This window comes from Lontra canadensis, unplaced genomic scaffold, assembly GCF_010015895.1.
Source record: "Lontra canadensis isolate GAN:19392208 unplaced genomic scaffold, GSC_riverotter_1.0 scaffold46, whole genome shotgun sequence".
NCBI classification, from domain to species: Eukaryota; Metazoa; Chordata; class Mammalia; order Carnivora; family Mustelidae; genus Lontra; species Lontra canadensis.
This window is the reverse complement of record NW_022631040.1, coordinates 9934466-9957298: the sequence shown is the minus strand read 5'-3', so window position 1 is coordinate 9957298 and position 22833 is coordinate 9934466. Positions and strand designations below refer to the sequence as shown.

The following is a 22833-nucleotide window of genomic DNA, read 5'->3' as shown; positions in this document are numbered from 1 at the left end:
ACTTATGTGGGCTACTTCATGCCTTATTATGCTCTAGTAGTCATGAGAAATCAATCTCTTTCCATTTTATCTTTGCTAATATAATCTCTATTAGAAAACTCAAAACAAAAACATAATAATGCCTAGATTTTACTTTTGTGAAAAACAACAACAATAAAAACACAACTTCTTTAAAGAAGTAAAGGAAGACAAAACAACAAAAGATAAAAAAAAATATTAACCTTACATGAAGATTTAACTTCATTCCCTAAAATTTTATGGCAGTGTACATGTATTTTTGGATATGAAGTCCTTCCAATGTTTTGTAGAGTTAGCTAAGCTAAGAACACACACCTTCTCTAAACATTTTTTTTAAATAGCAAAGGGTGATTAATATAGACACTCTACATTTGTCCAATGTGCTTTATCCCAAAAGCCAATTCTTTTTACACTAAATACGTTGAGCCTAAAATTTTTTATAACTTGAATGCTGGATCTGTAAGAATATACAGGAAAAATGCTTTATTTGTATTCTCCTATATTTTACCGTATTTTAAAGCATGGCCATTTAAAAGGTATTTTACAATCTAAGATACAGAACATGAAAATTCTGAAGAACTGTTTTAGTTAATCTCCCACTATGAGAATGACAAAAATCACTGAAGATATGCAAAGTAGCTTGTAAGAACAATGAAATCAGAGATAATAATTCTAGAAAGTAACACCAAGTAGAAAAGCATGGTAGTGTAACAATGTTATAAAATGCATCTTTCCAAATACTTTTCAAATGATCTTTAGAAATTCATTAAATAAGAAAAATTATTTTTTTCTAAAGGTGTATACTCATTTTAGAAACTATTTCCCTCTAATTCGACCAAACTGTATTAAAGATGACAAAGAAAGATGAGGAACTAATACAAACCACTTTCCTAATGAAAAGAATAATCAGTTGGAATATGTGTATGTATATAAATCATACATGCAAATAAGTGAATATTTTCCTGGCTCATCTAACTTAATCATTAGAGAATCATTTTGAGGTAGAGATTATTATTAGTCTCATTGAAAGGAGGGGACACTGATATCTAGGTTAAATCATTGCTTTTGGTCATAGAGCTGGTGGGATGACTTCAAATATTATACCATACTTCTACTGCATGTACAGTCATACAATAAAAGAAGAGAACACTTTCAGACAAAAGTACGGACAGAAAATTCATCATCAGCAATAGAAGTGATTTAGGAAGAATGGACAAATATCAGCATATCAAATAGTATTAAGGTAGGAACTACTTGTAACATGAAAACATCATTAAAATCTAAATAAAACAAGATTCAATGTGCCAGAAAACATAAAAGATGCATGCTGGAGTACTGAGAAGGAAAAAGGAAAGATGTTGATTCATGACTAGGTCACATTAGAGTGCTGTGTATGCCCATTCTGAGAAAAGAAGTCTTAAAGGACAAAACTGAAACTGAATCCATGTGAACAGGAAGGACACCTAAAGAAGCAGCACCAACCACTCCACAGAGTACATTATTGGTGTGTTCTCCAGGGGATCTTCTAATATCCGAACTCCCTAGACACCTACCCAAAGGCAGGCTAAAAGTCCTTTTCAAGACAAATCCTTTTATTCAGACTGGTATTAACCTGGGTATTAAGGCACATACTAAGCAAATGATGGTTAAAGTAACAAATTAAAACTCACCCACGTTAATAATATTGATTGATAATCAATCTATCTCTAAATGGTCTTGCTAGAGGTGAGTAGGTAAAAGAAGAAAGAATCTGGGTGTTTGACCAAGTGAAGATGCTACCATCCAGTGAAGTGAAGAAGGATCTAAAATTTATTGAGCTCATGAATATGCCAGGTATACATTAACTGCTTTAATTCTCATGATAATCTTAAAGTACGTGCATGTGTTTTTTCATTTAAAAGATACCATTTTCCTATGCTATAAGGAGTCCAGTTTATCCAATCCTTAACTGATATAAGATAGAATACCGTGGAGATTCTACTATACTTTTTCTTATAAGAACAAATGACATCTTCAATTTTGCCTACATTTCCTGTTGATATTCCAGTATAGTGAATCAACTTTCAATTAAAAAAAAAAAAGTTCTTTCAAGAGGCAAGATGACTTTTCAATAACATTTCTTCTTAATTTCAAGGTGAATGGGTTATGACTTCAAAAAAAAAAAAAAAAAAAGACTAGTATTCATGTCCTTCAAAGTAATTAGCAACTTTCAGAAGTGATTGGTATAAAACAATTATTGTCATTGATCAGCTCTGAATAGATAATTTTAAACAAAGTCATTGTGTGTTCAGCAGATTACAGCTTGTTAACTGGCAAGTTCTAAATGACCTCTTAAGCTAGTCAAATCAATGATGCATATTCCTCATTAAGTAACATCAAAATGTAAGTGGTCTTATAAATAATGTTTATTTTAAGCACTAAAACAAATGGCAAAACCTTGATATACCAAAAGCCATCTGTTCATAGAAAAGATTTCCCCTCCATTGGTCTACTTTTATTCCTCAAAATTCATAGTAACATTACTGTTATCAAAAGAAAAAAAAGTCTTCTCACCTAAAATTAAAATGAAGACATGAAAAACAAAATTTCTATTAACTGATAATAACCTACCTAGTATCAATGGTCTAAATGTATTTGAGAGCATACAAACAGAATCTTACTCATAACTATGCTCTGATTTATTAGAATGTTCAACATTCTAGATTATACAGTAAGCACAGAAAAGTAGGTTTACTAAATTTTCAAAGGTCTTTAAAAAACAGTAACATCAAAATTTCATACTAGATTATCTCTTCCTTTCTTCAGACTCCATCCAAGGAGATGCTCTTCCCCGATCTTCTGCTGCAATTAGATTCCTTTCCTTTTTCTCCATTCCTTGTTCTTCTCTTCCCAAGGAGAGGAGGGAGCAAATGGTTTTAGGTGCAAGCTTTGGCCATTAATGTCAGTCTGTTTGGGGTGGGGGGAGAAGGTCCTTTGGTTCTAAGATTTTTAAGGTTGCCACGACCACCCCAGAGTTGTTGGTTTTGTTTTTGTTTTTTGTTTTTTTGTTTTTTTGTAGTGTAACATTTTGTCTTTGCCACCTTTATAGGGTAGTGGGTTAATTTCCAGGTCCGGGGCCGAAACCCATCCTGGCACCCCTGCCGGTGATCGCTGGGGCCGCCTCAGGCTTGTCCGCCATCCCAGAGAGTCCTCTCTCTGCTCCCTGAGCGCCTGAGCTGCCTCAGATTCCATTTGTTCTTCTCCTTCCTGGAAGGTTTCCTTTCAAATTTTATTTTAATCCCAAACGTCTAAATGTTTTGCAGTGTCTAGGGGTTTGAGCCCCTTGTTTTTCGTTCTGCTTTTTTCTTCCCTTCCCTCTTCGTGGAGTGATTATGTTGACAAGAATGTAGAACGTGCGTTCTTCTCACTGGTTTATCTGCAGAAATTTCTCTGGGCTTTTTTTTCGGTGTATGATTCAACACTGCGTTAAAGGGGGATGTTCCATTGAATAAAAGAGCAGTGTGGTTAAAAAAAAAAATTCATACTAGGTGTCACTGAATTATGATGTCAAAAACATACATATAAATGGAAATCTTAACCAGATATTTCTAACTAAGATAAGATTCTGGATAATCATTCTATATGCAGTTTCTTCCCTTCAATATTGTTTCCCCACTCTACATGATTTTATATTCCCTTTCACTACAAATTTATTTAATTATTTCACAATGTTACTGGTACTACAAGTAGTAGGAAGAAAGAAGAAATATTCTTTTGCATGGTGATGGAAAATTTAAATATCCATCCATCATTAGGCAAAAGCTTGGGGTGGTCTATCTGATCCTGATCCTCTTACTCCTTGGGCTGACATTTCGGGATATCTTTCTCTATTAATTTGTATTCTTAGAGCTTAAAATTATATCTAGTATGTAAGAGACCTTCCATATTTTTTTCCTAAATTATTTCCTTAATTACTTCCTGAATTATTCCTGATAAATTCCTACTTATCCCTATCCCTCTAATCATGAAGTCATTATTTTAAATGTACATGCTTCATAGTATTACAAATAGAAAAACTGGATTATAAATAGTTTAGGAGATTGAAATGGATCCTTATGTATCTGACACAAATTCAACTATTTTTTAATTAAAGCCACCGCAGAAATCATTTCTCATATTTTTATATTTTAGACACAATTGGGAAACAAAAGAAAATGGTTAATTGATGTTTCAAGCTAGATTAATGTTTGTAAGTTTAAATTTATATTCATAGATCCAGACCTCTAAGAAGAAAGAGCCAATAAAGTTATGGTTACTTTGCAAATCGGCTCTTTTAAGTGATATTTAATCTAGTGATCCTCTTGTTGTTACAGTTTTTATTTTTCTTAAAGTGAAGATTTCTATCTGAACTAAAATATTTTGGGACACTAATTTCAAGACAAATCATTTAAAATAACTGAAATAATAAAGAATCAGCCAAGATGCTCTCAGAAGAGTGTCATTATGTAAGGATATATGATTGATCAGTAATATGTACAAAGTTTCCAGGGTAAAAGGAATTCTATTTGAAATAATCAATTATATCTGTAGCATTTTTAAATCTGTAAGCTTTAGATTATTTCCGTTTTTCATTTCTCATAAATTTTGAAAGTGAGAAGAAAAATAGAACATATTTTTTAAGAGATCTCTAAGATACTACACATGAGCACTTCCTGAAATTTGTATTCCTATGATACTGTGCCAGGTGTCCCAGAACAGACAAGCAAAGGAGGACTCAAGATGTGTAAGATAAGCCAATGGAAACTTTTTAAAGACATTATAAGGAACATATAATTTGCAGAGAGTACTTTTGTTAACTTCCAACTCTGTGACAGACTATATATCCTCATTATGATTAGTTTACTAAAAACCAGTATATTCTTAGAGTTAACATATAGAGAGATTAGCAGCTGAAGTTTCTAGCAGTCCTGGGGTGACAATGGAGGACAAATCCTGATGCTGGCAAGAGCAGTACGTAAGGCCCCAGCCTTTTTTTACAATGAGAGGTTTATCATCCAACTCTGCCTACAAGGGGAAGCATGTAACACTCAACATGGTCTCCTACTAATCGTCACTAAGTTTAGAAGTCCCTAAGTAGAATGTATTGATAGTAAGATGCTCTTGACTTGTGAGGACCAGGGATCAGTTTACCAAGTAAACCAGAGCATAAGTAATGAAGTTCCCATAAAGCTCAGTCCAGAGTTCACATAGTTGTTCTCAACTATGAGAACATATGTGGGTATCAGATCTCTGGGGTTCAATTCCTAACAGTATCACTTACTAGCTGTGGGACCTTGGGCAAGATAGCATTCTGCGATTCTATTTCCTCATCTTTTTAAATGAAATCTGTGAGGATTAGAGAGAAGAGTTAAAATATTTAAAATATTTAAGACTGGTGCCCGGAGGGTAGTGACTGCCATGTAATTGCTAACTCTTTATTATTATTATTTACTAATGGTTCTGACTTACCAAGATTTGGGAATATGTGGCATTGCAATCTTTTTCTTGCTCAGTCTCTGCGACATAAAGCTCCCACAGACAATCAGTCTGACTAAGGTATGCTCAAATATCTGCCAGCAAAATATTTATATAGATACATAAATATATCTATATATCTATATCTATATATTTTTTTCTCAGGTAGTAAGTGTGAAAATCTGGAGCCATTCTCTTGGGGAAATAGGAGCCTCAAAGACAAGGCTGAGGCTGGATATACGTTCAGCCTCTCAGGTGACCTTCCCCCTACCAATGGAAGAATTAAGTATATGATATATACCACTCCACAGACGAAGCTTCATCTGGGATGGAGCAGCCAGTAAACAAAAGTCATAAGCAAGAGAAAATACTAAAGGTTGAGAACCACGAATCAAGGTACCAGGGAAAAGGAACAAGTAATAGACCCTAGGATGGATGAAATAATCCCACTAAACTGTACTTTTTTTTTTTTTTTTGCTACTTAGGGATATTTTTTAATGGGCTTTCTATACATAAAGTAATCTTGCCTCTTTATAGTACTGTTATTAGGAAGCTGAGCTGCTAAGCCCAGTGTTTGGTGGACCTGAGGTGACACCCAAGAACTTAATTAGATACCCCCTGGCATCAGAAATGGAGAGTCAGTTCTATGCCAGGCTGTAAAAGGATAGACAACTGTGTGTTTAAATGGGATGTGGAAAGAAATGAGTTTAGGAACTGAATCAGTTCAGGACATTTGTATAAGATACTAAAAGCTGCATAAAAAGAGAACTAAGAAAAAAAGTTGGGGGCCAAATATAGACAAGATCCACAACAGAATATCCAAAATGTTGGAGGAAAAGCAGAACCCTAATCTGGAGTAAAGATGAATTAAAGACCAAAGAGGCAATAAAGTGTCACACAGAGAAACAGGAGGAACAGGGCCCCCAGAGCTAAGATAAAAATTTACTGAGCAATTTATTGCTGTATTAATTGACTGTCACTGGCCTAGCAGCGTATCAGCAACAGGATTTTGAAAAGGCATACTGTGGGTTCTGACAGCAGCTTCTATCATAGCAGACCTCCTTCAAACCTATACATGTTAAGATACTTTAGCAAGGTCCCAAAGTTCATGAGCTCTTCCATTCACGTGAGAAATGCACTAACCAAATAGTACTTTACCATGTCCAATTTATCTATACCACATAACCTCCAATTTATCTATACCACATAACCTCTCAAAAAAGTCTTAAAGGTCCCCCAGCAAAGGCTTAAATAATTGCCAACAGACACTGAGGGACTTAAACAAAAAGTATTTACAACAAATGACTGTTTTACTCCTCGTGTAGAAAAGTGTTCATTGATTTATTCGGGGAAATTTATTTAACCACCTACTATAAGCCAGGAACTATAGATACAAAGACTAAGAGGATAGGATCTGGGCCCCAAGGGACTTACAGTGTGTGAAGGGGTGGATACAGGCATATAAATTAGTAAGGATAATAAAATGTTACAGGTTCTATAACAGAAGTATGTCGACGGTAAAATAGGACATAAAAAGGGAGAGCGATCAATTCTACATGGGTAGGGTGATCATAAAGCTTTTAGAAAGAAGGTGACCCTTTAAAAAATAAATGCAGCAGATCAGGATATGAATACTTATTACATTAAAAAATCATATACATATAATTTATTCTTTATTATAAGAATGTGACATCTATATAGGAATGGATAGGCTAAAAGTGTATTTTTTAAATCCCTCTATTTTCAGGAATGCTCCACTAGCCTCATTAGCAACTGGTGATAATCTGTCATGCTAAGAGTCAGCAGTCAAACATAATTTGTAATTAGCTCCGTAATAAGGCAAATTAGGACAAAAGTTTTTCTTTTCTACTGTATGTGAAAACCTTATTTGAGATTTGGGTACACATGGATCTGTGTGAATATTATAAAAATTTTGGGTAGTTATCTAGGACTCTCAGAAGTTCTTCTTCTTGGACAAGCACAGCCACCCATATTTAACACATTTAAGGGATAGTTGTTTTGAACAGGGTTACTCGGTAGCTGATGAGCTGAAAAGGCAGAGGTATAGCTGTTAGAAGTAAAACTTCAGCTAGTGCTCTCTAACCAGGATCGTAACCTTCAGATGTGCACAACATCAAGGTAGGCGGACCACACACTGGTCTCCTCACCCACTCACTCCTGCAAAAAGCAAAACCTTCAGAGCGCCATTCTGCAGAACTGCACATTTTACAAATAAATTCAGTTCTCGTCACTGTGATCAACCAATGCTAAAATTTAATCTTTTTTTTTTTAAGATTTTATTTATTTATTTGACAGAGATCACAAGTAGGCAGAGAGGAAGGCCGAGAAAAAGAAAGAGGAGGAAGCAAGCTCCCCGCTGAGCAAAGAGTCCAATGCGGGGCTCGATCCAAGGACTCTGGGATCATGACCTGAGCTGAAGGCAGAGGCTTTAACCCACTGAGCCACCCAGACGCCCCTAAAATTTAATCTTTGATAGGCGGTCATTTTGGCCATCATGCGAGTAAGCCTCATGCTTTATCACAGGAACGTGAAATAAGAACCCAGTCTATTACCAAGTCAACTCATGCAAACCTCTGAAGGCAGTCTTTGAACATCTTCATTAGAGAAGTGTTTTCATTATAAAAATTCCTGTGTGTCATCAGTGGCTCAGCTCAAAGTCTTCCCCTGCCTCACTTTATTGATCGCTGCATCCCCACCTCTCCTCTCCTCTCCTGGAATGTGTAGCATAAAAAATAAATCCAGACATAGCAAGAGAGACTTTATTTCATGGGAGGGAGTGAATGACCAACATGACAAATGAAGAGGACTACTGCAATAGGCAGAGTGCTTTGACCGTAAGATCCATAAGCATGTCAAGAATTAGACACAAAGAGTTTTGTGTGTGTGTGTGTTTAACAGGAAGATATAAACAAGGCTAGAGAGAACCAGATGTGGAGATGTTGGATGAAAGGGTGCATAATCGGATAGATCAGAAAATGCTTTACCAGGAAGCCAGCCTATTCTCAGGAAGAGGTATTATATGCTGGCTGAAGTTCAGGGACACGGGGAAGGAGAGAACTTTAACCATAGTTTGGTTAATAAACTGACTGATAGAGGCAAGCAGTTGTGGTCATCATCCATGAGGTAAGGAGCAGAAATGTGGGAAGGGGGCATTGTGCCTGGTCTTGTCATAGGTAAACAAGGGACAGATCTGTGCCTCTTATCTAAGTCATGTGGTGAAGGGCAACTTTTTTTCTTTCTTTTTTTTTTTTTTTTTTCCAGTAAGCTGTTTCCAGAGGGTGGGAGATATTTTTAAACTTTGTTGTCTTCCATGATCAAAAGACTCAGGTAAAGTTCAACACTGCTCACTAACAATAATCAAAGACAAGTTGACTTTGGGCGATGCTAGTAGGAAATGCAGCTTTTAGTTCAATGTTGGGAGTATGTCAAAAACTCTGCCTTCCAAGTGGCCTATAATGACATAGGTTTCTTAGATATGCCTAATACAGGTAAAGAGAATCATGATTCAAGCCAGATCAAAACTGAACAGGAAGATGGAGGGCTAAATAGCAAACAACAGAATGCATTTTTCTTTTTTTTTTTTAAAGATTTATTTATTTATTTATTTGCAGACAGAGATCACAAGTAGGCAGAGAGGCAGGCAGAGAGAGAGAGTGGGAAGCAAGCTCTCCTCGGAGCAGAGAGCCCGATGTGGGGCTCAATCCCAGGACTCTGGGATCATGACCTGAGCTGAAGGCAGAGGCTTTAACCCACGAGCCACCCAGGCACCCCCAGAATGCATTTTTCTACCCCTGTCTTCTATGTCTCTATCTTCCCCAGTGATCTATGTAGACATCTAAGTCTTAAGTCCAAGTACATTATGCTTGCAGTCAGTCATCTATTGCCTTTTACTTTGGAGACACATCCGACACAAAGTAAGCAGAAAAGAAAAGAATCTAACAGTGTTAAAGGCTCAGAAGTCAAGTCTTTGGCAGAGCTATACAGAGAATCAAAATCTCCGAAATTCCCAGATTTAAGCACTCCCACTGAAAGAAGAAGACCGAATAATTTTCCTATACTACTATATTATTAGTAAGTAAATAGCCCATTGCTACTATAGTATGTGCCTTTGGCTCAGGAAAAAGCAGCAAGATCTACTTCTTCCTCTTGCTTTTCTCCCTAAACCACAGGGGAACAGAAAGGTGGACAGAGGGGCACCTGGGTGACTCAGTTGGCTAAATGTCTACCTTTGGCTCAGGTCATGATCTTGGAGTCCTGGGATCAAGCCCCATGTCGGGTTCCCTGCTCAGCAGGGAGCCTGCTTCTCCCTCTCCCTCTATCCCTCTACTCCACTCATGCAGTCTCTCTCTCTCGAATAGATAAGATTGTGAAAGAAAGGAAGAGAGAGAGAGTGAAAGAGAGAGAAAGAGAGCAAAAGAGAAAGGAAGGAAGGAAGGAAAAGAAAGGAGGGAGGGACAGAACAGATAGACCAACCCTGCGATAGGCTCATGGCACACACCCATACCTGCAGAGGAAAGTACCCTTCTCAAAGCAGTATAAATAACCAAAAAATGTTAATTTACCTGCCATATTTCTGCACGGGACCTTCAGAAGGTATTTTACTACGCTGTTTGACCCAAAATAAAATCTATTATTAGCAGAAGTAAGAACTAATAGATAAATGAAAGAGAATATAATAAGGCAACATAAGTTTTAAGAACATTAATGGAATTCACCAAAGTAATTTCCATTTATAATAGCTCCACAATTAAGCTATTACCATACTATCTCAGACAAGAGAAATAATATTTTTGTTGTGCCCATTCCCAAAATCTGAGCAGAAACCAAGCCAGCCTCATAATCACTAGCTCAGCATTCCACTAGGAAAGTAACATGTAAAAATGAACATAGAGATAATAGAAATTAAACTTCTAAGGTGGAAACTGACTTTATTACTACTAAATCATATGAATAATTCCTAATTGATTTGTATTGGACCGGAATCTTATATTCCAGAACCATGTTCATCTATTTATCACAATATTCTATATGACATATGGAAACTAATACATTGCTTCATTAATATTTACAGTCTTTCTCTAGTTATGGCTCAGAGATATTTAACATTCTAAAACATAAGCACTGATAATTACATGTTTTACATTTTACTCTAATTTTTAATACTGCCAAGATTATTTAGTATAACTAACTTTTTAACTATGTACTCTTCTCTCTAACCATTAGCATATCAATCAAATTTGCATTATTCTGGCTTGCTCATTTTATTAAAAGCGAATTCAGGGCACAATTGACTTTTCATTTGTTTAACAAGTGAAGAAATATTTACCCTGACAGCCATTGCGTTGTAGAAATTCATCTTCATAGCACAAGATGCGAACTGTGAATCAGGAAAAAAGAAAAAAAGGCCTATAGTTCAGTTACACAAAGACAGTGAAGCCTATTTTTACATATAAAAGATAAGAATCTTTATACATAATACATAATAAGAGTTCTGGGGTTAGAAAAATGAAATCAAACTTTGTATTGAAGAGATAGGCTTCCTAATACATAATGCAGGCTTAACCAGAAAAATCTATGGTAGTCAAACTAGGAGCTAATGGAGATATATGATCATAAAATGCTCTCCGCTGAGTTTGATAATCAATGGTGCTCTACTGAGAATAGAATAACAAAGCAGAAATATTCACAAGTGCTGGTGACACGTAGTATTGTATGATTTATTCACTGGGGTTCTTTTAGCCAAAACTCACAGAAACATAAAAGGAATTCATATTTCAAGACGTCTGGTTTAATGAAAAATTCAAAGAAATGCTGTCTTCAGTCGAAATCGTTCAAGGATATGGATGCAGTGATGGAGCAAAATTGTGCCTTCCAACCATCTGTACAAAATGTTATGTACTTAGCTGCCTCCTGAGTAATCCTTGGGAATTTTGTTTCATTTAATATTCATTTTAACACCATAAAATCATAAATACAATGATATCATGTTACAGCAAATCCCCTGATATAGGGAAGACTTCCTAAGGTCTTGTTTTTTTTCTAGTATAGATACATTTGTCTATTAATATACAAATCTCTGTTACAGTACATAATCATTTAGCAACATAGCTTATTTCAAGACAAATATTGCTTTAAATGAAGTTTCTACATCTGTTATATCTTTTAATTAAAAACATAAATTTAACATAATTCATGACAGTATAATAAATAGTAAAAGCAATGAAATATACATTTTTGATCCAAATACTATTTTATCCATTTTTATTCAATCAAAATTCATTTGAATAACATAACTTGAGCTTAGGTAACAGATGCTGTGTTTCAGTCAAAAATCAGAGTTAAGTGCCTTAACCTTTTATATAGGGGTTTTCTTCCCTGCAATAAACAGAAATTCATATAAAAGGGTTTCACTGTAATTAGGATTGTTTGAATTGCCTGGTCTGATCCAAAGCAAATTGTCTGTGGAGAGCAGCAGGGCTGGATTATTTATCAACAGTCTGAGCAATTAAGAAACAGTTGGCTGCAATATGTTATTTACAAATGAACACAGTGATGTTACTTCATTTTAAATTCTCATTCTTCGTCATAGCAAGTAAGGCATAGTTCTTGTCATTTGTGGTGAAGTTAAAAGATTTACCTTAATACCTTATTTCTTCAAGTTATACTGATGCAGAGATAACCATTAAATGATTTTACACAGGTGGAACACACTAAAAATTACATATCTAAAATGTCTAGGTTCAGAAAGAGATAATGTTTCTTACCCTTATTATGTTGCTGTTCAGTTAGCAGCACTGAAAGCATGTGAGCTTTCAAGTCACAGACCTGAGTTCATGTGCTGATGTTGCTTTTATCAGATGTGTGGCTTTGGACAAGTTACTCAAAGCCAGCCAGTCTTAACTTCCAGGCTCACAATATGGAACAGCACTTTGAAGAGTTGAGGTGAAGATTAAATGAATAAAATGAGATAAAATTTTTAAGGGGCTTGGGACATAGTTGATGATTATAAAAGGGATGATCACTGCTGTTGCTAAACACATTTTGTAGCTAAAAGTATGCGATTTAACAATTAGTAAAATTCCAAAATATAAGAGGTTAAATTTTATTCTGAAGACAGAGAAAAAAGCAATCTAGCTTTTAAGTGTACGAATTCTGACTTTCATTGCTAAAGGTGAAATAGCACTTTGATTCTAGTTTATCATTCTCATGTGAATCACCGATGTTAAATGTATTTGCTTTGGAAAGTAACAAAAATATATTTATGTGAAAAATATTGCATATTCCCACTTATAAGAGGTATGTGAAATAGTCAAATTCACAGAGACAGAAAGTGGAATAGCAGTTACCAGAGGCTAGAGGACGGGGGCAGCTATCGTTAAATGAGTGGTCTCCATTTGAGATGAAGGAGAAATTCTGGAGATGGGTAGTGGTGATAGTTGCATAAAAACACAAGTATACCTAATGCCACTGAGTAACAGTGCAGTTAAAAATGGTACAAATGATAAATTTTATGCTATGTGTATTTTACCAAAATCTTAAAAACACCAAAAAAAAAATCATTTGTGAATGAATTGTTCATTTTCCTAAGCTATCTATGAGACACATTTAGACACTTAAATATTTTGTAAAATTCCTCTCATCTAAGTCCATTTATTTCCATTCCGAACAATGATACTACTCGTTTTATTAGTATCTGTTCTTTTGGGATATGAGTCGTTAAAATACAAATCATACAAAAGCCGTTGTTCCTAACACTATTGTCTAGAATTCTGTCCTCAAAATTTGTTTTTCCAATGCATGGGAGTTGGATAAGCAAAGAATATCCTAGCTACTAAATATTAATAGTCTATCCAACAATGACAAGCTATTGTAATTTCTCAACAGACAAAATTCTTAAAATTTTTCTTACTATTTATTAATTTCTCATTTTATCATAAAATACTAAGTCTACTAAGACTAAAAATCTGGAGTGAAAGCATAAATGGTAATAGTTTCATTGTAGTGAAAATATGATACTCAATTACAGATGTTTCCCCAGATGTCTGTGAACAAAGAAAGGGAAAGAGAGGGGAAAGAGGGGACAGAAAGAGAGGAAGAAGGATAAACAGAACTGATATGTTGCATTTACAACAGATAGCACAGGAAGTATTTCTGGGATGAACACTAAGTCAACCATTTGTTAGCTGTATGGCCTTGGCCAAGTCATCCCCCTCAATTTTTACAAGGTTTCTGAAATTTTTTTTGGAGGATTTATTCCTTTTAAAAACATAATCTTCTGCGTGGTTGGTATCTATGTGGATCTTTTAGACAGGGTTGCTATTCATTGGGACTAGACCATGATTACCAATGGAAGCATGTTTCATATGTTGAGTTTCTTTCTTTTTTCTTTCTATCAGGTGAATTACAATGGGAGGGTGGTTGGAGATAAATGAGAACCACCCTCCTGGAGGTCAAGTGATATTCAAAGCTTACCACAATCAGGTCCCAATTTCTCCCCTCAATTATCTGTTACTACTCCACTCCTTTAAAAGCTCTATCTGATCAAATTACTCTTTTTATTTCTTCAGCTCCATATCCATATTACTTCCCTTGCCTGAAATGTCTTACCATTCTTTTCCAGCTGTCCAAACCTTCTCTCTCCTGTTTTTCTTGCAAGCATTTATCAAAGAAACTATCTTTTCTCCCCTATTCCAAGAGAAGAAGCTGGCATTCTCCTAGTTGCAAAGCACTTTCAAACCATTCCATACCAGTAAGAAGTACTCCATTAAAAAGGACAACAACAAACCAAAAGAACAAGAAACCTTACTTTTTAATCTCAAGCTTGCCACACTTAAGACTCTCTATCCCTTTCAATATCATCATACTTCAGGTATCCCATTACTTATTAACCTCCTTCCTCCCTCCTCCTCACTTCTCCCTGACTGCCCCAAGTACGCTCTAAAAATTTTGGCATCAAGCTAATGGTCAAATTCATACAGGCAACACATTTAATTACTAAATCCACAGCCAAGTTCCAGACCCTGGGAACTAGAAATGTTCCCCGTCTTAAGTCTTAAACTCTAAATGCAAATTCCTCTCCTTCAACCCCTAGTGGCTTGATTTCTCTTAAAGGTTCTTCTATTTGGTTTGGACAGATTTAATACAGATATTTCTTGTTCCCCATTTTTAAGTTCCTTGTTCACATATTTTTATCTATAAGACTACATGGTATTTTGCTACATACCATAGATGACCTAATATTTCCTTTACTGTTGAGTATTTAGGTTAAAACCACCAAAAAAAGTGAGTTTCAGGAGGAAACAATCATTTTCAAAAGCACAACACTCTAAAAAAAGGTTTCTTCGTTTGTTTTTTTTTTTAATTAAAGGTTTCACTTTAATTCTGGTATAGTTAACATATAGTGTTCTTATTAATACAGTGATTCAACAATTCTACACATTACTCAGTGCTTACCACAGTAAGAGTAACCTTTAATCCCCGTCACCAATTTCACCCATCCCCCACCCACCTCCACGCTGGTTATCATCAGTTTGTTCTCCATGTTAAGTCTGTTTCTTGATTTCTATCTGTCTCTCTCTTTTTTTTCCTTTGCTCCTCAAAAGCAGAACACTGAAAGCAATACATATTCATAATAATTCTGAGTAATACAGCTATATAAACCCAACCAGATCAGCTGGCTTTATTTTTTAGACTGAACAGTACAAAGGAAACACTTGCATTAAAGTGATGACAATGGAACCTTTAGAAGCCATGCACATATGGATAACAGATATGATGAGCATGAGCCTTTGTTATTTTCCACATCAGTGCTATCCTCATTTCATAATTTTGAGTATAATCGTTAAAATGATTTATTATCAAATAATCGTGAGTATTTTGTGCATATGCTTTGCCTTGTTTGTTGGCAAATGATACCAATCTGTTCATTATCAACAGCTGATTTTTAAAACACCCTTTCTTTCTTCCACATACAAAATTAAATGCCAAGTATATTATTTCTTAGAAGTATTATTAGCATAATCTTTAAAACCAGGAGAACCAACTCTAAATTCATTTCATAATTATGATGAAAATATATTAATAAAGTTTTAAATTAATACCAGGTCAGAAACCTACATTATCCAGCCTTTAGTATTTATCTAAACTGCAAGACCCTGAAAGGAAAAAATATGTTTCAGTTTTCTGCTCTGACACTAAAGGGTGATAAATGTTACCTTAATTAGCTTATTACTGATTTGGAGGTCCTTCTGCTGAAGTTTCTCTCTCCCTCTTTCTCTGCCCCTCCCCACCTCACACTCAATCTCTAAGATAAATCTTAAAAAAAAAAAAAAATGAAAAAGAAAAGAAAGAAAGAAAGCTCCCAAAACAGCAGGACCATTTGAGTATCCAGTAGGAAAAACAAGTTGCAGTAAAACTAGAGTTCAGCAGGTATGAAACCCATATGCACTGAGCACACACACCAGATACCATCAATTTTCACTAACAGGAAAATATTTTCAAGGATGTGAATCAACAATCCTAGACCCCTAAGATGGACAAATTCGGGTTATACTGCCAGGTACAGTGCCCTGAAGTAAGCTGGAAGGTCAGAAATGGAGGTAGGGCATAAAAAGAAGCAAAAACGATAGTCATGAAGGAACCAAGACTCAAATCACTCTCTCTCTCTCTCTCTCTCTCTCTCTCACACACACACACACACACACACACACACACACACACACAAAAGCGCGTGCGCGCATGCGCGCGCGCGTGCACGCACAAAGAGAAACCAACACCTAGAAATGATCTATTATTCTGAGTTAATGAAGGCACTGTAGTGGAGAACCCATTGATCCTTCAGGACTGGATAAGCTAGCTGGTGTCAATAGGAAAATTATTTAAAAGCTAGATAGAAATATTTTAGTTAATAGAATTTTGAGGGAGGTTGTCTAAAACTATTGAACCTATCTAAGGAGATCCTAGGATCTTTCTCAGTTCATTTTCTGTGTGACTTTGCCACATCTGAGCCTGTTGACAATGCCAAATTTGCTAGGCGTTCTCTCCTCTGGTTACTGTGATATTGTGTCTCTGCTTTTCTAGATACTATCTGTCTATAATTCCCTTTCCTCTGCCTAAATCCTACTTAATGTGTTCCACAAGCCTTAATTCTTGGCCCTCTGCTCTACTCTTGAGATATATTTTTTCCCCATTAGGTAGAAAATCCAGTCATCTTGCAAAGATGGTTCTAAAATCTTTGTCTCCAGCTCTGACTCTTAATCTAAACTCCCATTCAAGTGTTCACTTTAATAAGCATTTGTGGAGTGTTAATTATTATATGCCAAACACTCTGCTGAGAGACTCTACAAAATCGCCTTACAAGATACCACCACATGGAGGTGTCCTAACATCATCACAAACTCAAAAAGCCAAAAACATCTTTTTTTGTAAGCTTCACTTAGTGCCCCATTCAGAATGTTTCTTATAAACATGCACACTTTTATTATCATTATAGCCATTATTCAGGTCTGCGGAGATAAAAATGCAGCTATCTTAGTAGCTTACAAAACAAAAAGTTTCTCCCTCACATTAGGGGTAGACTAGGGTTCCCTATAGTTATCTATGCTCTACGCCTCTTCCTCTTAACCCCAAGGATGAAGGAGTGGCCCAAGACTGACGTGTGCCATTCTAATGCCAGAAGGAAAGAGGGAGAAGGCTTCTAAAAGCTTCATCTTGAGTGTGGCATATGTCCTATCCGCCCACAACACATGGCTTAGCCCAAAATCTATGAGATGGGAAAGAATCACTCTTTTATGAAGAAGGGGGTAGTGAATAATTTTGATGCATACTGATAAAATCACCAGCTGTGTTGACCATAGCAAAAGTCTTCCAACATATATATCCCTGTGAATCATGTAATCAGTTAGCAAAAATGTCAGCAGGCTTTCTTTGTGACATTTGCTGTGATACATTTGTGATACAGTAAAATTAAACAGTTACTGCCATTCAGGAGCTCCCAGTCAAATAAGAGACGTAGATGAAGAACAGTGGGACAAATGCCTACATGAAAAAGCTAGGAAGGCACACCTGGTATCTGCAGTCCCCCATGATTGTACACTCAGCTTCAGGAGATCAGGGAAGGTTAATGTTTAAGTCAAGTCTGGAAGAGTAAGTAGGGCTCTGAACCAATGAGAGGCAGGTCAGAGTGAAGGAGTGAGGACATTCTAGGCAAGGTACAGGGCATTTGTAAAAACCTTGTAGGACACTGCATATTTTGGCAATGGCAAATGACTTAATGTGTCCAAAGTATATTTTATACAGGTGTAGCAAGAAGCGAGGTTAGAGAAAAAGCAATCAGAGACTATGAAAAACCTGACATGTTACATGAAAGATGTAAACTTTTTGAAGTATGCTATGGCAAGGGCCGTAGGCATGCAAGTAAAATGATGATATTTGGACTGAAGACAAGAGACTTTTATGAGAGGAAATGGAAAGTGTTTGATGGCTGATAGGAAATAAAGGGTAGTGAGAAGGAGATAGTGGAGAGTCTAGGATGACTGGATTTCTGGTTGAATGGTTGTATCATTTATCTGAATGAAGGAATACATAAGGAGGAACAGGTTTGGGGTACCTGAGGGACACACAGAGATTTTAATAAGGAGTTAGCATGTGGATCTATATGGATCAGAAACTGAGAATTTGAGGCAAACCACCAAATCTTCCTGAGCTCCCATTTTTCTATCTATAAAATGAAAATAACACATGCACTTTCTACTTAACAGATTGTTGGAAAATATTAAATAATGAATATAAAGTTTTTTTTTTTCAGTGTTCCAAAATTCATTGTTTATGTACCACACCCAGTGGGTATTATGAATATAAAGTTTTTAAACAAGAAATTCCTTTTAAAATGTAGGAAATTACTTTTTAAAAGTCACATTCACAGCAACCTTCTGCTATTCCCCAAATTCTTTGAGCCACCCAGATCAACATCCCTCCTGCCTCCCATCACACCATGCTCATTCTCAATCTCAAAGCCTCACTTGTGGCATTGTTATTATTGTATATAGCTGTTAGGTCAAAAAAATATACATGCATAATAAATTTGGGAAATGACGATTTAAACACAGTTACTAAAGACTATGTGTGTGACAATGTGTACTAATGTGTGTGACAGGATAATTAATGTAGACTTAAACAATTCCTGTAGACTTCTTTAATTCCTGTCCTACCCCCCAACCCAAGAAAGTAGCAGGTCCTTTCATGCGTTCTTGCCTCAGATGGCTTGTGTGTGACTGTGCCTCCCTACTGAGCTTCACTTTCTTAAAACCTGAGCTCTGAGAAATTATGCTGGAATGGGAGAGATAGTAAGAGGAGAGATATGGGCAGAGAAAGAGAAATAAAAGATTCCACATGCCTGGGGAAGAGCTGGGCATTAGCTTTTTAAAATAAGGAAACATAACATTTGGCATTACTACTGCTTCTGTTTTTTTTTTTTTTTTTAACACCTTAATTTTATTTTTTCCAGTGTTCCAAGGTGGCTAAAACTCTAGGAATAAAGTTGGTGGCACCTGTGAAGGAGACAGGACTGGAAGTACTAGGGATATCGGGATATTGACTCTAACAAAAATTCCCATTCTCTTTATGTGGCCCACCAGCCACAGAGTTCTCAAAGGATGAACCTTGAAGATCAAATACATGGGCCAGGACAAAGGACCTCCTCTGAATGAAGCTCCACAAAGGTGGGGATCTCTGGTATGTTAGCACTACTTAAGCTTCGTGGACTTCTGTATAAGCCAAAGGAGGGAATTCTTCAATAATGAGCTGAATTTCAACTGCCTATCAGCTTCAGTAAATAAGGGTTTTGGAATCCCATCGAATTGGGTTTTGGCTTTTCTCCACACATCACTAACAGTATGTCTTTGGGGAAGTAACCATATCTAAGACTAAAATCCTTCATCTATACAACAGTGATAATATTCATAGGACTTGTGTGAGACTTTAGTTGGTATACACATTAAACACAAAAATGTTTGCTACAGGGGTGCCTGGGTGGCTCAGTGGGTTAAATTTAAAGCCTCTGCCTTCAGCTCAGGTCATGATCTCAGGTCCTGGAATCAAGCCTCACATCAGGCTCTCTGCTCAGCGGGGAGCCTGCCCATCCACCCACCGCCCGCCCCCTGCCTGCCTCTCTGCCTACTTGTGATCTCTAATAAATAAATAAATAATCTTTTTAAAAAAAATGTTTGCTACAATATTTTAGTCATAGTAGTCAATCAGTAAACGGCAGCTATTTTAATTTCATTCAATAATTACTTATTGAGGTCCAATTATGTTATTTGAGATCCTTATGATCCTTATGTTAAGTCCTGTATACATAATGGCAAAAAAGGAATAAATAAAACAGACCTGTTCTAAAATAGCTTATAGCTTAACAGACTTAAAAACTATCAGAACCAGTCTAAATGAGGAAAATCTCTATAATTTTTACCCCAAGAGCTCAAAGATAATTAGATCCAAAACTGAAGAATAATTTAGTGATCATGCTGAGTGATATTCTTTTTGATCAAACTCAGTTAAGACACTAAAGTAACAAAACAAATTTCCTAGAATGGATCTTTATATGAATTTTTAAAAATATTTTTTCAGCAATCTCAACATCATTAGAATACAGATTCCCAAGTTGAATACATTGACAATAGCCCCTGAAATGTTTATACTCCTGTATATTTGATAAAAAAGGTCTCAATCATTCATAACCTTCTTACTAGTGGCTTGTAAGTAGCAATTCCAGCAATGGAAGTTAAGTCAGTAATGCTCATGGAAAGCCATATGCATACATATATTTTATTGTCTTATCTATACATTGACATAGACCCCCAACTATGAATGAATAATGGGGCTAAAGATCACTCAGCACTCCAAAGAAAATACCTTAATTTTTTGATCATCCCATTTAAGTAATCTGATTCTATTAAAAGTGGGTTTGAAGGAGCTTCTGCTGGCCAAATCAATTTGAGCACCAAACCAATTAGTGACAGTAATTTATTAAAGCCCATTGAATAAAACAGGAATCCATGAGTTCATACTGATATAAAAAATTTTAAAAAGGACAAACAAAGAAAAGAGCTTTTTCTTATACTAACATGCAAACAAGTAAATGTAGAAGAAATGACAGAGTTAGAAAATTGTTATTTAACAAATACAATAATTGATTCTGGACAAAGCCATCAGTGAATGCTAAACCTAGTGTAAAAAAGCTTGATGAGAAAGAAGATACACACACACACACACACACACACACACACAGAGTTTTAAAATATCCCCCTGAGTGGTTCAGTTGGTTAAGCATCTGTGCTGTAAAAGCATCACTGTGGTTTTAAAACTAGCTATAAGAGAGACCCAACAGTTACAGAAAGTTCAAGCATAATTACTGTTTGAATACTTAGTTTCACTAAATCTAAAATAGTAGGCTCTTCCTCCAAACAGTTCCTATACTTTTTCAACATGTTTTAAAGTTTTTTTCGCTAAAGGTAAATTGTTTATCGCTTACTTACCTATTTACTTTTATCTTTCCCTCTCTATATCTTTTAATTTCACTTAGATGCAACTAATCAAGAACAAATGAAAAACAAATTTATGTTATTATAGTCAAAAATAGTAACAAACCAAAAAATAAATGAAGTAGGCCACTGATTAGAGAAAGGCCACTTTCTCATTTTGTATTTAAAAAAAAAATGTTTTTTCTTAATATCCTAAAGCTCTTAGCTGAAGTATAAGTTGGCATGCTACCATATACTTCTACAAGACTATCAGTGCATAGAGATGGTTGTGGTATACCACATTGATGGCAAATCTTCAAAATATCCCAGCAGCCGATATCCCCACAGCCAATAACAGACAATGCTAAAATCACCTTATTTTTATATTTTGTAGAATTAATTTTGGCCACTTTAATTCATTTAATGTGTACTGACTATGTTATGAAACAGGGATTAATCTAAATGTTGATGGCCCCAAAATGAACAAGCCACCGTGCCTACCCTGAAAGGGCTCACCACCTAAAACCTGGAGAAAATCATTGACAAATAAGTGCACATAAATACAAAGTAACTGTGAAAGTTACTTTAACAAAAAGAAAATGTCTGGTGTCATCTGGGAACGAAGAAATGAGTCATCAATTCTCCATGGAAAATCAGAAAAGGCTTCTCAGAAGAGGTCTCATTCTAAAATTTAAGCCCAATTTTCTTGTTGTTATTGTTGTTGTTAAGATTTTATTTATTTATTTACTTGTCAGAGAGAGAGAGAGAGAGCACAAGGAGGCATAGTGGCAGGCAGAGCAGCAGAGGCAGAGAGAAAAGCAGGCTCCCCACTGAGCAAGGAGCCCAACACAGAACTCAATCCCAGGACCCTGGATCATGACCTGAGCCAAAGGCAGCGGCTTAACCAACTGAGCCACCCAGGCGTCCCAAGCCCAATTTTCTTTTTATGTAAATATTTATAGCAATAACTTCCACACTGCATGTAAATATGACTAAAGTTACAGTACATTGTATAATTCAAATGCTAACATACATAAATTTTATATTTACCTTTACAAGTAGCCGATACTCTTCTCTGCCTGAGTAACCTCTCCACCATTTTTGAATAACAGTTGCTACTCTATGTAAATACCTGGGTGAAAAACAGACTTATTAGTAGGCTTCCTTGAACAAGATTATTGTTTAAATTTTTTCTTAGACTGTATCTTCTACAATTCAAGAACTCACATTCAAAGGCAAATTTTTGTGTACTTTTTAAAGGGTAGAGCTATCATTCTGCAATAGAATTAACCATTTCTAAAAGTAAAAAAGGGGACAGAAATATATATTCAGTATTCCTTTTGGGCTTATGATTAAATATCTTTAAATTTCAAATACTCCTCAATACTAATTCTTGGAAATATTTTTGAATGTTAAGACTATAAAACAGGTCAAAGGAACAAGAGAGAAGCCAGGCAATATTGGTATGAGTCATCCTAAGTACTTAGAAGTAATTCTTGAGGTAAGGAAACACTTCCTTTTTCAGCTTATATTTCCCAGTCAATCCAAGCTAATGACATGTTGATCTGCTGAATTAAAAAAATACTCTCTTTGTTGTCATGTTCCTCGTTGATATGGGGGGACCAAAAGAGAACTCTCATCTTCGCACTTTGATATGCAAGTCTGGCTCCCACAAGCTAACAGAAGGCACTATACAATATAATCCCCAGTTGATCATCTGAATGAGTTATTATGTACTAGGTTTTTTCTTCTTCCACCTTATCCAGGGCAATGCTTTTCAGAA

The 22833-nt window shown here is 35.8% G+C and overlaps 1 protein-coding gene across 4 annotated transcripts in view; it reads right to left on the bottom strand.

Annotated features, from left to right (window-relative positions):
• SPATA17 (spermatogenesis associated 17) overlaps nucleotides 1-22833 on the bottom strand; it is a 178626-nt gene that overhangs the window by 141965 nt on the left and 13828 nt on the right. For 3 of the 4 annotated variants that reach the window (XM_032872931.1, XM_032872933.1, XM_032872934.1), the window contains exons 3-4: nucleotides 22101-22182; nucleotides 10859-10909 (exon numbers count right to left, since the gene is read on the bottom strand). In XM_032872931.1, the coding sequence (XP_032728822.1) occupies nucleotides 10859-10909; nucleotides 22101-22182 (133 nt within the window). Of the gene's footprint in view, nucleotides 1-10858; nucleotides 10939-22100; nucleotides 22183-22833 lie in introns of all 4 variants that reach the window. The other variant, XM_032872932.1, reaches the window with a different exon arrangement.